Here is a 14,173-nt window from a genome sequence, read left to right on the forward strand (position 1 = left end):
GCCACGGCGAAGGCAAAAGTGCCACGGGTTTATTGGGAAGGGGCGTAATCATACATGCCGCTACTACATCAAAAAATAAAATGGGAAGGAGAATGGCCGCCACCAGGAATTCTTATTAAGCACAGAATTTAATTCTTTGAGAAGTGATTTTATGGCTGAGAAAATAGCAAGGCCAAGGAAAACCGGTCAGGAAATAAATCGTCGATATTAATTTGTTGTAGGATAATTATTATTCCAAGAGAGTTGCTGCCGTGAATCAGAGTTTATCAAGGAGTGGGACTCGCTATCGGCACCATCAGGGCCGTTCCTCATTTCTTTACATTTCGTGGGATGCAAACAATTACAAGGACGGGAGGCTCTGTGAGCTGATGCATTTTTGAAAACATTTTTTTCCTCTTCCGACTAGCATGCAGAGAAGAGTTCCGTTAATTTGAGCCTTTTTTCACAGGTGTGTATACCAGTGTAGGCACGAAAGTGAGCTGCCCAGAGTGTATGAGTTAATTTTTTTTTTCAGTATATCATACACATCTATAGGAAGTCGATTAAGGCTGCGGCAGTGGGTGGGTAAGGCTTGTCAACACGTAACTCGCCCGCGGGCCCATTAGGTTAGAAATTCCCAGAGAGCGGGAATTTCAAAACTCTTCGCTGAACGTTGCTTGCACTGACCGGTTTTCCTTGCTATTTTCTCAGCCATAAAATCACTTCTCAATTCATGGTGGCGGCCATACTCCTTTCCATTTAATTTTAGATGCAGTGGCGGCATGTATGATTACGCCCCTTCCCAATAAACACGACTGAGTTGAAGATAACTCACAAATCGAGAAATGGATCGTTCTATTAGACAGTTGCAACGCTTTCGACAGAGGAGGTTAGGTCGTGGATTTCATGTAAGGAACGTAACACAGGCGAAGACTTTGGATATAGAATAAGAAAGAAAGAAATTAACTTAAAAAAAGGGGGGGGTAAGGGAGAGACACTAAACAAAGGAGAAGTGTTATCGTTGAGATGCACAGTTCTAAGCTCTTCTATGAAAATTTGGTGGCTCTGAAAAGAGCCGTTTGCTTTGTTTCGAGTGAATACGGAACTATTTGATGCCGGAAACAAGCCCTCTTTCTGCCCTGCAGGCTGATTCTGCGATGATGTGGAAGACTGTCCACAGGGCAACTCATCATCGCTATCGCTAAGCATCATGAGGTCTTGTTCGGCTTGTTGGTTTCTTGAGCCGGGGGTGGGTGGGCCAATGAGTTCTAGGTTCTGAGTTAATTTCTTTCTTTCTTATTCTATATCCAAACTCTGGGCAGCTCAATTGTGTGCCTACACTGGTATACACACCGGTGAACTCATGGGCGTCGCCAGAATTTTTTCTAAAGGGGGCAAAACATATTTTTCCCAAAAAATTCTTGTATTTCTGAACAAATTCTCGATTTCTCAGTTTTAGACGGGGGCAGGGACATTTTGCCCCCCCCCAACTCATTCAATTTACACCACTATGACTTCGCGCCTCTTTTTCTTTTCTTTTTTTCTCTCAGTTTTTTCCCCTTCCTTTTTTTGTGTGCTATTCCAGGGGGGGGGGGGGGGGAGCGCCCCCTTGCCCCCCTCGCGACGCCCATGGGTGAACTAAGTCTCAAATTAACGGAACTCTTCTCTGCATGCTAGTCGGAAGGAAAAAAACTCTTCAAAAAAATGCATCAGCTCACAGAGCCTCCCGTCCTCGTAATTGTTTGCATCCCAAGAAATGTAAAGAAATGAGGAACGGCCCTGATGGTGCTGATAGCGAGTCCCACTCCCTGATAAACTCTGATTCACGGCAGCAACTCTCTTGGAATAATAATTATCCTACAACAAATTAATATCGACGATTTATTTCCTGACCGGTTTTCCTTGGCCTTGCTATTTTCTCAGCCATAAAATCACTTCTCAAAGAATTAAATTCTGTGCTTAATAAGAATTCCTGGTGGCGGCCATTCTCCTTCCCATTTTATTTTTTGATGTAGTAGCGGCATGTATGATTACGCCCCTTCCCAATAAACCCGTGGCACTTTTGCCTTCGCCGTGGCGCTTTTGCTTTCACCGTGGCGCTTTTGCGCTTGCCGTGGCACTTTTGCGCTTGCCGTGGCGCTTTTGCGCTTGCCGCGGCGCTTTTTGTTTTGCCGTGGCGCTTTTTCTTTTGCCGTGGCGCTTTTTGTTTTGCCGTGGCGCTTTTTCTTTTGCCGTGGCGCTTTTGCGCTTGCCGTGGCGCTGTTGTGCTTGCCGCGGCGCTTTTGCGCTTGCCGCGGCGCTTTTGCGCTTGCCGTGGCGCTTTTGCTTTTGCCGTGACAGTTGTGGGCCACCGTAGGAGCAAGGATCCAGTTGCACATTCTCAAGAATGTGCATGCCCATTCTCGAGAATGCGTGATTTTCAAGAATGGGCACAACAGAACCAGTCTACCAACAAACAGTCTGCGCACGTCACGTACACTGCATGCGAACCTGCAGTACTGCAGTACTTAGGCCTAGTTGTTATGGTTTCAGTACACATTTGCAAAGTAGGAACAGCTGATTATTGCACGAGCTAAGGACAAAAAGGCACGAAAAACACCAGATTCATTATAACTGATGTCAATACCCACATGGAGCTTTAAAAAGCTTCATAACACCTCTACAGCTTCCAACTACAGCTTTCATGAAACTTCCAACGTCTTCTAATAGAAGTAAAGCTCCAAAATGAGTGCAACGGCCGAGGTATTGTACTTTCACTGTCCAGTGTTTGTCATGTTTGTTCAGCAGTCAATGGTTGAGTGAGGAAGTTAGCTTGAACCCCAGGGAAAAACCTCATCGGAATTCGACATTCAATGTCGAATTCCGATGGGCTTTTTGCGCTGGGATTTTCCAAGCTAGTTCTTGATGATATTAATGTCACGCCCCAACTATCGCATCGGTCCCAACTATAGTTGGGACTGTCCCAACTATAGTGCGTCAGTTGGGTCGGCCCAACTATAGTTAGGACTGGAGTTGCGCCGGATGCTTCATGCTTGATAGATCTTGTTGGATTAAATGTTCCGTGGCGCTGGCACCGTGTATTCGTCGTGCATGCATGCCGCAAGGCTGGCCGGTCACGTGGTACTGCCTAGTTGGATGAGTTGTCCAGCTGCTGCTGGGTTTTATTGTCCAGCAACATTTTGCAAAATTCAAAGATTGCCATGGCCGGCCAACTATAGATGGGCCCCACCCATAGCTAATGTCAAAGGTCCCAAGTAAAGTCGGACAGTATGTAACAGAGCTGTAGGGAATGTTTTATAGTCGTACATCAATGTAAACTATAGTTGGGACCGCCAAATAAAAATATTGCGGTGGCCCAACTACAGATGGTCCCCACCCATAGATAATTTCATTGGTCCCAAGTAAAGTCAGATGTGTATTAGAGTTGTAGGGAATGTTTTATAATCGTACAACAATGTACACTATAGTTGGGACCGCAAAATAAAAAGATTGGAGTGGCCCAACTATAGATTCGCCCCATCAATAACTAATTTCAGTGGTCCCCAGTAAAGTCAGACGTGTATCAGAGCTGTAGGGAACGTTTTACAGTTGTACATCAATGTCAACTATAGTTGGGACACCGCAAAATAAAAAGATCGGAGTGGCCCAACTATAGATGGGCCAGCCCAACAGTGGAACTTACAGTTGGGACCGTCCCAACTATAGTTGGGACAGGCCCAACTATAGTTGGGCCAGCCCAACTGTGGAACTACAGTTGGGACAGGCCCAACTATAGTTGGGACAGGCCCAACTATAGTTGGGACCGATGCGATAGTTGGGGCGTGACATTAATCTTGATCTTGATTAGTACAGCATGTACAGCTGACAAGCTCCAGCAGGAACATCACTAGTCCGAGTAGCCCCACTAGTGTGGCCGTCGGTATGCTGCGCAGAGGTTCAGCGCAGCATACCGCGGCCACACTAGTGGGGCTATAGTCCGAGTAACTAGGACTTGAGTAGTCAGTCCGAGTATATTACTTGGACCCAACTTATCGCCTTTATATGGATATTATTATGGTCTGGCGTTCGCCAGACCATGTCCGAATGTTAAAAAGGCGATAAGTTGGGTCCAAGTTACTCGGACAAAATGGCCTAGGACCCTACAAATACTAGATATATGCCACCTGAGGTACAAGTAGACATTGATGATTAAGATGGTTGTACTGAAGTTTACTTACATTTACAATCCGGATGAAAAGTTAAATTTCCCGTTCAATTCTGAGAGCTCCCCTCGCAATCGTGAACGCGTTAAATTTCCGACTCGTGTTAATGTTCGAACAACGCGATGTGGTCTTGATGGCCAGCGTACATTCCATGGTCCCTGTATGCACCGGTAGCCATAGCCTAGGCCTATATCTTGTAACAATTTGCCACAAATGTGTAGAGTGACATAAATTTTGTTTTGAAGTGTCTGGAACTTATTCTTGGGAGAACTGAATTGTTACTAGTACAACTGGGAATTGATTCCTAAAAAAACGGTGGAATATGAGTCCAATTCCAAGTTTCAAGTGGAAAAGAGAAAATTAAGGTAGCACTTAAAATAACTAACAAGAATAAAAGTTTGCATAAGCTTTCGTAGCAACAACTACGTCATCAGATGCAATGAAGAGGGCATCATCTTGCAAGCTTTATGTTTGATGATGCCCCTCATCATCAGTTGTTGCTACGAAAGCCTATACAAACTTTTCTTTTTGTTAGTCATTTTAAAGGGAATGTACATCATTGGCTTTTGCTGTAATTTTCAGAAATGAACTATTTAAGGGGTTAGTATAATAGATCAAATATTGTTTAACTGACATGTTTGAAGTTTTGTGTTCGAAAATGCTTGAAAAACCAAGAAAAACAAAAATGTTTAAGTAGTCTGGTTCCCTGACGCCACTAAAGATAAAATGATCAATTAATAGATGTCGGAAAATTGTAAGGTAAGGGAACCAGTCCAGCTGGCCTGCACCCGTTCAAGAACATGTAACCAATAGCAAACAAAATTTGGACTGAAAAAAATTGTAAATTTGGAGCTGTAGTTGAAAAATAGTTAGGTTTTTCCAACGGTGGTCGGCCGACCATCGTTGGAAATGTATACAAAAATACCATTTTCTTGAAAATGACTTGACATCAGGTGCCATAATTTTACAGGATGCTTTAGACTGTCATTTACCAACTTCCTAGTAAGGTGTTTCGTAAAAACTTGGTAGTTTTATTTTTCGATGTTTGCAAATGTTGTATATTCCTTTAAGTGCTACCTTACTTTTCCATTTGATTCTGCCTAACACGGCTGCCCACCACTTTTAATTCCAAGTTTGGAATTGATTTCTATTTGATTCTGACCAGAAAGTGGCCAAGCCTATAAACCCACACATTTTCAACTGCTAAAATGGGGAAGATTGTCACAGTTTCTTCCTAGGTACTTTTAAAAGTACCGGTATAAAAACCTAGTGTTAAGCTAAATCAAAAAAGACTGCTTGAGGTTGCAAAAAAAATTTGGAATGACCTTAAACAAAAATTGAGTAAACTAAAAAAAAATCAAAAAATCAGAGGGTCCCAAACTGAACAAAATTCCAAACACAAGTTGACCTACCGTTTCCCTCCTTGGCTTGATCAGCAGATTCAACCACATCACTCATGTCACTCTGACAGGTTCAGTTAATTTGCAGAACACTACAAAAACACAGCCCTTTATCGTATTAAGAGACATAGGCCCTATCTTTCTGAAAAATGTTTAAAGTCACCTTGATATACTCTGCACTTTCTGCAGTCCCAAATTTCCCCTAGTATGACCAAGTACATGTAACTGGTACTCAATAATTTGCTTTTGCACAGTTAGACATGCTCTAATAGTTTGCCAGATCGTGTCCAAATGTCCAGTTGGCAAAATGGCACATTGTAGAAGTCCTAGTAACTTGGATTATTTTCTTTCTTGATTCGCATTTGGAGCTATCACAAATATGGAGCAGCCAAAAACAAGCGCAAGACGTAATGTCGGTAGAATATGACATTGTTTGGTCTGATATCTCTTTCATTACAGTTGATAAAGCTTGAGATGCATGCTAATGGAATTAGAAAAGATTTAGATGTCACACAGCTCTACCTTGCTCAACGGTATGTCATTGTAAAAATTGCTGGTTACATACATGTACCTTCAACTTAATATTCAAACAACCAATTACCACAGTGCTCAACTATAGGTGGATTTACTGAAAATCCATGTACAGTTGAATGCAGACATCTGACTGGAGCAGTTAGGACTTGGACCTGCAAGTGCCTGAACACTACTGGTGCTCTAACATCCAAGCAATCCAGCACTTTGTTAACGGTCTCCCATATGTCAGTGTCTTTGTTTCACGGATGCTACATGTATTCAAATGCTTTACCTTGAAAGTTGTGTACATGCATGTCTACATTTGAGTTAATACTTGTACTTCATATATCAATATTTTTTTCCCCAGAAATCTAGAAGCAGTTGATACCCTCGGATGCTATAAACATTTGAACGAATTGTGGTTGAATGGAAACAAACTACGACTAGTAACATGCCTCAAGGACAACTTGCAAATCTCTCATTTGTATCTTCAGGTAAGATCATTATTAAGGTAGGAGTGTAGCCCCGTGGTAAGGATTTGTGACTTCTGATCAGATTGATCCTCAATCCTGACAAAGTCTGAGAGGTTGAAGGACTTTTTGGCTTCCATTGCTGCTGCATCTTTGGGCCCATTCTTGGCTGGCATCATGAAGACACCATGAGTCTGTGTACATTCAGGTGGAAATTGGTTGTGTGTCATACACACATACCAGTTAGTGAACACACCATCTCCGACCATTGTGAGCAGGCCACATTGTTTTTTTCGTTGTTTTTTTTACATGTGGTGTCATTGTTCCCTTTTAAAGATGTAGAAAACACTGTGGACAACAAAACGACAGACAACTAACTACGTACATGTATGCTGAATGAGTATTCTTCAACGAGAGTATAACAATTAAATGTGCGTTTATAACACCTCATGCACCCACAGATTCTGTGTCTTGATTGGCCGAGAGCGAGTCACATGATACTTTCTATTTTTGCTATCTTTCTGTGCACGGCCAAAAGAACTATACCCGTAGCAAATAAAGTACTATACCATTAGCAACCAAAGTACATGTACTATATCCACGGCGCGGTATGTGTGTGCAAATGCATGCTGGTGTGCGCATTACGCGTAGTGCGTTTTGTTCTAAAGAGAGCGCGCCACAGAGTTGGGTTCAAACATTTCGTGAAGGGGTAGTTTGGAAGAGAGAAATACATTTTCCACCAACTTTGTATTGAAATTGAAGTTTATTTCAACTGTGTTCAGATTTAAATAATTTGAAATATTACAACCAAACAGAATCTGTGGGTGAAGTGTTATAAAACAAATATTGAATGCTTTCTCTCGTGGTGAAGTAAAACTAGCCTCCCTCGGTGATCCATGGAGCATTCTATTTTCCCTCGGCTTCGCCTCGGGAAAATAGAATGTCCATGGATAACCTCGGGAGGCTAGTTTTACTACACCACTCGAAGCCTTCAATATTTGTATAATAGGTCTCTCTCAAATGACGTCATTTCCTACAGACCAGCCACGTGCATTGGCATTTTGAGCGTCAACTTTGCATAACGCGCATGAGCTGCGTCGTATTTCGAACACATTCCGAGCAACAAGCACGCTTGTTTGGAACATTTTCAACACTGCGCAATGCATGCTCGATTGCGTAAAATACGCAGCTGCAGTTCTCCTACAGAGATGGCCGTCTTTGAGAGAAACCTATTGAATTCCATATGTTGGTTCAGTATTGAGTTTTGTCCTTCACTAATAAACTTACAATCACCGTGTATTCAGTGATTGTGAGAAAAAAATTGAATCTAATCTTTTTCCCCAATGCATGTTTTGCCTTGTGTGTTTGTCTCCTACTTGTCTTGTTTGTCTTTTTTATGTTTGTTTGCTTGTTTGTTTGTTCTGTGCTTATGCCTGTCTGTCTGTTTGTCGTCCTTTTTTTGTGTCTTTTTTTTTCTTCTGTGTCTTGTGCAAAAGTTGTACTGTTGTAGTTGGAGAGCTTCTTGATTAGCTTTTAAAATAGTTTTTCAGGCAATCCCTCAGGCCTGCATATGGTACAATTTAATGTTTAATGTTTTCGTTTGATAGTTTCTTGAACCTTTTGTAGTTTGTCCTTTTGATCTTCTTTGTTGTGTCTTGTAATTTTTATGTAATTGAATATTAAAACTGTCATATATATATTTTTTTAATTTTCTTGTATTTTGCCTGAGAAATAATCTAATAATAAATAAGCTTTCCTGGGGCAGAGTTGAGCCCATGGCTTCCTGCTTACTTTTGCAAATGTCTGGACCACTTGACCACAAAGCTTACCGAGGTTGGCTGACCTGCTTCCAACTGGACATAGCAGGACAGCCACGTACCACAATAAATGAATGGTGTGATGGAATTATTGCTGATGTTTTTACAGGATAATGAGCTGGTCAGCATCAGCAAAGCAGTTGGTCATTTATCCTGCTTGAAGGTCCTGATGCTGCACAACAACCAGCTGACCAAGCTGGGAGAAACAGTCAATGAAATGAAGAACATGCAAGCTCTGCATACACTAAGTAGGTGTAACAAGTTGACCACATTCAGGTCTAGACTTTTAGTCAACTCCATCTCATTCTAATCCCAGCCAATTTAAGTCCACAAGGACCTAAGTCCAGTTCCAATTCTAAGCCCACTTTGGTTTAATTCCAGCACAAGTCCGAGACAATTAATCTGTTAATGCTAACATTGCCGTGCAATATAAGACCTGGTGCCTGCAGATAGAATTTGAAAACACATAAGCTAAACTTTCTTTCTATTACAAATTAATTTTTTTCTTTTGATCATGAATTTATTTTATGACTGTTGTTTTGATGGATCAAGTCCAAGGATAGACCAAGGTCTGAAGTCACAAGTAAAAAATAGTACTGTACATATAGATGCTTCAATTCTTCCAACACTGCCACTATTCACCATATATTTGTATGCTATTCAGTCAAATCCTACAAGTACGAAACAAACAAAAAGGCTTGCCTTCATGCCCCTTTATACCCGAGTTGTAGTCAAGTCTCAGGTGTTAAAAGGCAAGGTCACTAAATAGAGGATGAACAATGACAAGGGAATGCCTTGGTCACAGTTCATTTAAACAGCTTGTGATTTGACTTGACACTGATTTGTGAGTACTTGACTATTACATTTGGCATGGAGTCTATAGGGGGTTCATTCTTGTAATGTTCAGGTCTATCATTAATGTTTGTTTCCTACAGATCTGTATCACAATCCTCTTGCACAAGAGAAGGAGTATCGACTCCATGTTATCTTCAGAGTTCCATCTCTCAAATTGCTTGACAGAGAAGGTATTTTCATAATTTAAACAAATTGTCAACATCTTTGCCCCTCATTTGTTCTCTCTTTGTGTTTTTAATGTGTGATTACCTGATCTTTTTCAGTCATGATTGTCCTTGATATAATCGTGACCATTGTTTTTATAAATCCAACACTGAATGATTATTTCTCAAGAGGCAGGCAGGGGCCGATGGAGGGGCAAAAAGCATTCAATTAAAAGGCCTCAGCCAGGAAATATTTTGAAAAGTGGTGTGGGGGAAGAAGATTGGGGCTGAACATCAATAGACTCTTGATTAGTAGCTATTTATTTTATACTGTGCACTATTGTCTGTTGTGATGTAGTTCATGGTGTTTTGTATGGCCGAGGGGGGGGAGGGGGGGGGAGCAAATGACGCATGTAGCAAAGCGAAGGGTGACATTTGCCCCCAAGTGTGTATAAAATTACCTATGGACTGTATACAGACAAACATGTAAATACCATGGCATTATTTGATCACAGTTTTGATTCCCTAAGAAGTGATTATAGGCTAAATGAATAATTTGTTATTCATTAAAACAATTTTTTTTCTTTTGATGACCCTTTGCATTTGTTATTCTGATGTCTGATGCTCTGGTCATTGGTATGCATGTCTGCATTACTCGCATCCTGGTCTGCACTGACAGGCACACGTGTGCAGAGTCTATTCTAGTTGTGTTGTGCAAAGCAGCAAGAGCCAAATATTCCAAAGTCTTTGAGAAGGATCAAGGTGATGTACCTGTGTTACCTCAGTCCATCAGGGCGCACACATGAACGTCTGAAATCTGTCATATGAACAATCCTTAATCAATGACATTTCACAATATTAGAAATACATTGTACATGTTCCTCATCGCCATTTTTGACAGACCAATCCACTGTGCCAGCCGATCACCCCATGGCAGACTCTCTAAGCAAATGAGCTAGTACAATGGTTCCGGCAATACTAGGGACCACCATTAGTGTGCAGCAACTCAGAACCCCGATTAGTCTATATCTTCCATCATGTTCATAGGTTTTTAAAAAATCACCATATGATTTTGTTTGTTATATTTCCATTTTTACTTGGACAGAGGTGCAACCCAGTGAGCGAGCGGAAGCAAATCAACGTTATAAACCTGACGAGCAAAGACAGATGGATAGTGTAGCATTTGGACGAAGATGTAACGCTCCATCTATGTCTGTCAGGTCCAACACAGAGGCAGATCAGCTGCTTGGAAAAGCTCTAACTGATCCCTACAGTGAAAATGAAGACAATTCCGATCTAATCAGCAGGTACATATTACCCATTTTCAACCAAACTCTTTTGACCCCTTCCTCAACAATGAACATTTTTCAAATAAGTGCTATTCCTGCTCACATAAATTCATCAGTTCAACCATCCCAAGGCCAAACAGCCTTAGAATCTGAGCATGCCAACCACCACAGGTAGGGACTATCCAATTGTCTTAAGAATAAGTAGTTATGCAGCTCCTGTGAACTCCTGTGAACTGCACCATGCAACAAGGTCCCATAGTGGGGTGAGTAGGGTGATGCGCACCAATATGGTTTTAGATTTTTTTTCACAGGGTTTCCTTGTATCACAGTTGCACTCACGCCAAGTCAAAAACGAAGTCCAAGTTAATTTGAAAAAGCTTAACACTTGCAACACTGCTGTAAGTAAACACAGCTTGGTATGCATGAGTAAGGTATTATTATATTCTGAAGCAAATTACCCCTCTCCCCACATGAAAAGGAGGGGATGGGTTATGTGATGTGTTCTCTCAAAAACAGACCCTTCTGGGCAGCTGGTTGAACAAGTATTTTTTGTATGTTGTTGAAATAAAAATCTACTCCTTTCAAGTCATTGTGATAGTTTACTTATAGAAAAACGACTTTCTTATTATTTTGATTTTAGAATCATGAAATTGCAAAATAGAATAATTTTAGAAATCATTGCAGGTTATTCGTTGGTCACATCTGCTTTTCTAGCTCTGCCAAGAAGCATCTGGTTTTGACAGAATGTCACAAATATATCCTCCCCATTTGCCCAAACCTTACACCCTTGCCCTCCAGAAATCCTGGTTTGCATACCTATGTCATGTGATATTCAAGAGCTGGTCTTCCAATGGTCGAATGAGCTGCACCAGAACTCCACTCAGCAGACAAAATGAGACTGTACAAATTGTACCTTCGAATTTCAACAGAGACCAAAAAAGCTTGTAAACTACATTCATTTAGAAATGTAAAAGTATTTTGTATTCAACAGGTTTATAAGAAACATTGTACTGTACGTATTATTAATTAATGTCCAACTGCATTGCCCAAGATAACTTTTGCCGCTATAAGGCTTTAAAGCTATAGTCCATCATTTGCAGCCATCCGAAAAGTAACTGGCGTAATTACTGTTGAAAAACAAACTTGGTTGAAAGATAGTAAGGGAACTAAACTCCCTGTGAAATTATTCTTTCTGGGAAGCTGTCATTTTGAAGTAATCAACGAAAGAAGGCATTTCCAACGGTGATTCTTAAGAAGCACCGTAGGAAAATTTAAATTAGTAGTTCGTTTTGTTATTCAGCGCAGCGCGCACAAGTATTGGAACGACGCACACGCGCGTGCGGTTGTTATAATTCGTCGGATCAGTGCGCGACGCCGCGTATAGCTGCAATAACAAAACAATTCAAAACATGATTCAGTAACTTTTGATTTAAAATTGAGATCTTGGAATGCTGTTTTTCTCGGAATGTACAGCTGAAGCTTAGCTGAAACTTCATCAGGTTAGTTGCTCAGTATCCTTTATTAGATTTTGAACACTTTTGTTGCTTCAAACGAACAAAATGCACTAATTACAAATGATGGACTATAGCTTTAAAGCTCTATGGGCCCCAAATGTTGCCACAAATGTTTTAATATTGTTATAATACTGCATATTGTTTTATTTCCGCCTCATTAAAGTTATTCACAGTTCTAAATTCTTACTCAAAAGTCAAAATGGTGTGATTTGTTTTGATTCAACAGGCTTGAAGATGATGAAATCACAGACGTGTTGACAGAGAAAGGTGTGAGAAGATCAACAATGCAGTATTCCCACTTTGATTGGTCAAAAGTGCCACAAGCTGAGGAGAGGAGATTGAACAAGACATCCAATGCTGCAGACAAGGCACAGATTATAACAGTCAGGTTTAGATGAGTCTTCACTGCACATCCTGTGTATCATTATATTCATCACTACTTAGGCCCCCCCAAAAAGTCTCAGATTTCTGGTATGCGCACGCATCGCCGTAGCCATGCACGTCGGCAAAATTAAAAAGGGTTTTTTTCAATGTAAGATGACGTCTCAAAACCGCCAAACTCACTGGCTTGACTGGAATCCTGCTGCTGCACAATTTTAACGTGTTGTTTGATGGGGTTATGATCGAGAATAAGCTTTATGTGGCCTCTCTGCGCTCCCATATATTTTGCACTAAATTTAGTTGGGCACCATTTGCAGACAGTGTTATAATTTTGTAATTGTGCGTCTGGAAGCCAGACTGATGGAGCGATGGTCGTGTATCTGGAACCTGTAAACGCTTTTTAATTAGCTCAGTATACTTCTCAAGCCTTATGGCCTTACTGAGGTCACCTCAAGCTGCACTCTGAAGGATATGTTGAGAGTTTTAAGAGGATTGAAGCGTCATCTGCAACATCAGCCGACATGTGAAGAGAAAAAAAGTTGGGTAAAAAAACCCAAAAAAAACAGCGTCGCCACAACACGTTTGGGGCAAGCTCGATCCATACCAGAAACCGGAGACTTTTTTTGGGACTTATGATGCCGTCAGTTTTTATACAATTAAGACAGTGTAAGTACGTGTACTTGATGTGTATTATACTATAGTGAGTTTATAAAGGGAGTTGAAACTATTCAAAAATTTCTCTAACAAATGTTAGAGCAATTATGCTTCAATTACAGGGTTTACTGAAGTTAAAACATGTCAAACGTGAAATCAAATGAACTGTTACAAAGGCACTCCTTTGTCATTGTTAATCCTGTTAGGGGTCATTCAAAATTTTCGATGTTTTAAGTTTCTATTTTTTTCTTCGAAATGTGGGGGGGGGGGGGGGGGGTCAAATTAATTTATTGAAATTTTTGTTAATCGAAATTCACTTTTTTCAATTAAACAGATAGAAAATAAAAGCTCTTAGTACTTGCCAATTCAACTCTCTGCATTCCGATTCGTAAACCCTTTGCCCGTACCATACTACACGGGTACAGTATGCATCCGGTACATGTACAATGTACCGTGTATTGTGTATACGTCCATCGGAGCACCATATGCATGGGGACCAGTGAAGTAAAAAGTGCGTAAAATCAGTGCGCCGAGCAAATGGAGTGGGATACCAGGTTCATTTTGTCTTAATACACGCCACTAGTGTCGGTTACGAATCGCAACAGTGAAATAAACCTACTTGTGTTCAAGACTACTTAGGCAACCTGCATATGCATGCGCATGGTATATCTGCATGCAATGAACATGGCAGAGCCCACACGTCTGGAAAGGGCGAGTTGAGAGTTCAAATTTGTTTCTATCAAAAGTGACTGCAATTTGTGAATTAACTTCATGAACAATGGGAGTATTACACCTCTTTTCGCCAAGACAAAAGTTAATTTTTTTTAGAGCGAGCTGATACTAATTATCGTTTAGAATGGACTAGTTTTACACGTTTCCAGGTGGATTCCTTATACGTACGGAAATGCCAGTGGGCCGTGTTGTTGGTAAGGTGCTGTATACGGACTGCAGCTGCA

The 14,173-nt window shown here is 40.9% G+C and overlaps 1 protein-coding gene across 1 annotated transcript; it reads left to right on the top strand.

Annotated features, from left to right (window-relative positions):
- The first annotated feature begins 2,432 nt into the window (after positions 1-2,432).
- LOC119725910 (leucine-rich repeat-containing protein 72-like) lies at positions 2,433-12,772 on the top strand. Its single transcript, XM_038197522.1, has 7 exons — positions 2,433-2,721; positions 6,041-6,114; positions 6,462-6,588; positions 8,491-8,629; positions 9,317-9,406; positions 10,485-10,686; positions 12,409-12,772. The coding sequence occupies exons 1-7, from the start codon at positions 2,704-2,706 to the stop codon at positions 12,578-12,580; spliced, it is 822 nt and encodes a 273-aa protein (XP_038053450.1). The 5' UTR covers positions 2,433-2,703; the 3' UTR covers positions 12,581-12,772.
- The last annotated feature ends 1,401 nt before the right edge of the window (positions 12,773-14,173 follow it).

This window comes from Patiria miniata, unplaced genomic scaffold (assembly GCF_015706575.1).
Source record: "Patiria miniata isolate m_02_andy unplaced genomic scaffold, ASM1570657v1 HiC_scaffold_19, whole genome shotgun sequence".
Lineage (NCBI taxonomy): Eukaryota > Metazoa > Echinodermata > Asteroidea > Valvatida > Asterinidae > Patiria > Patiria miniata.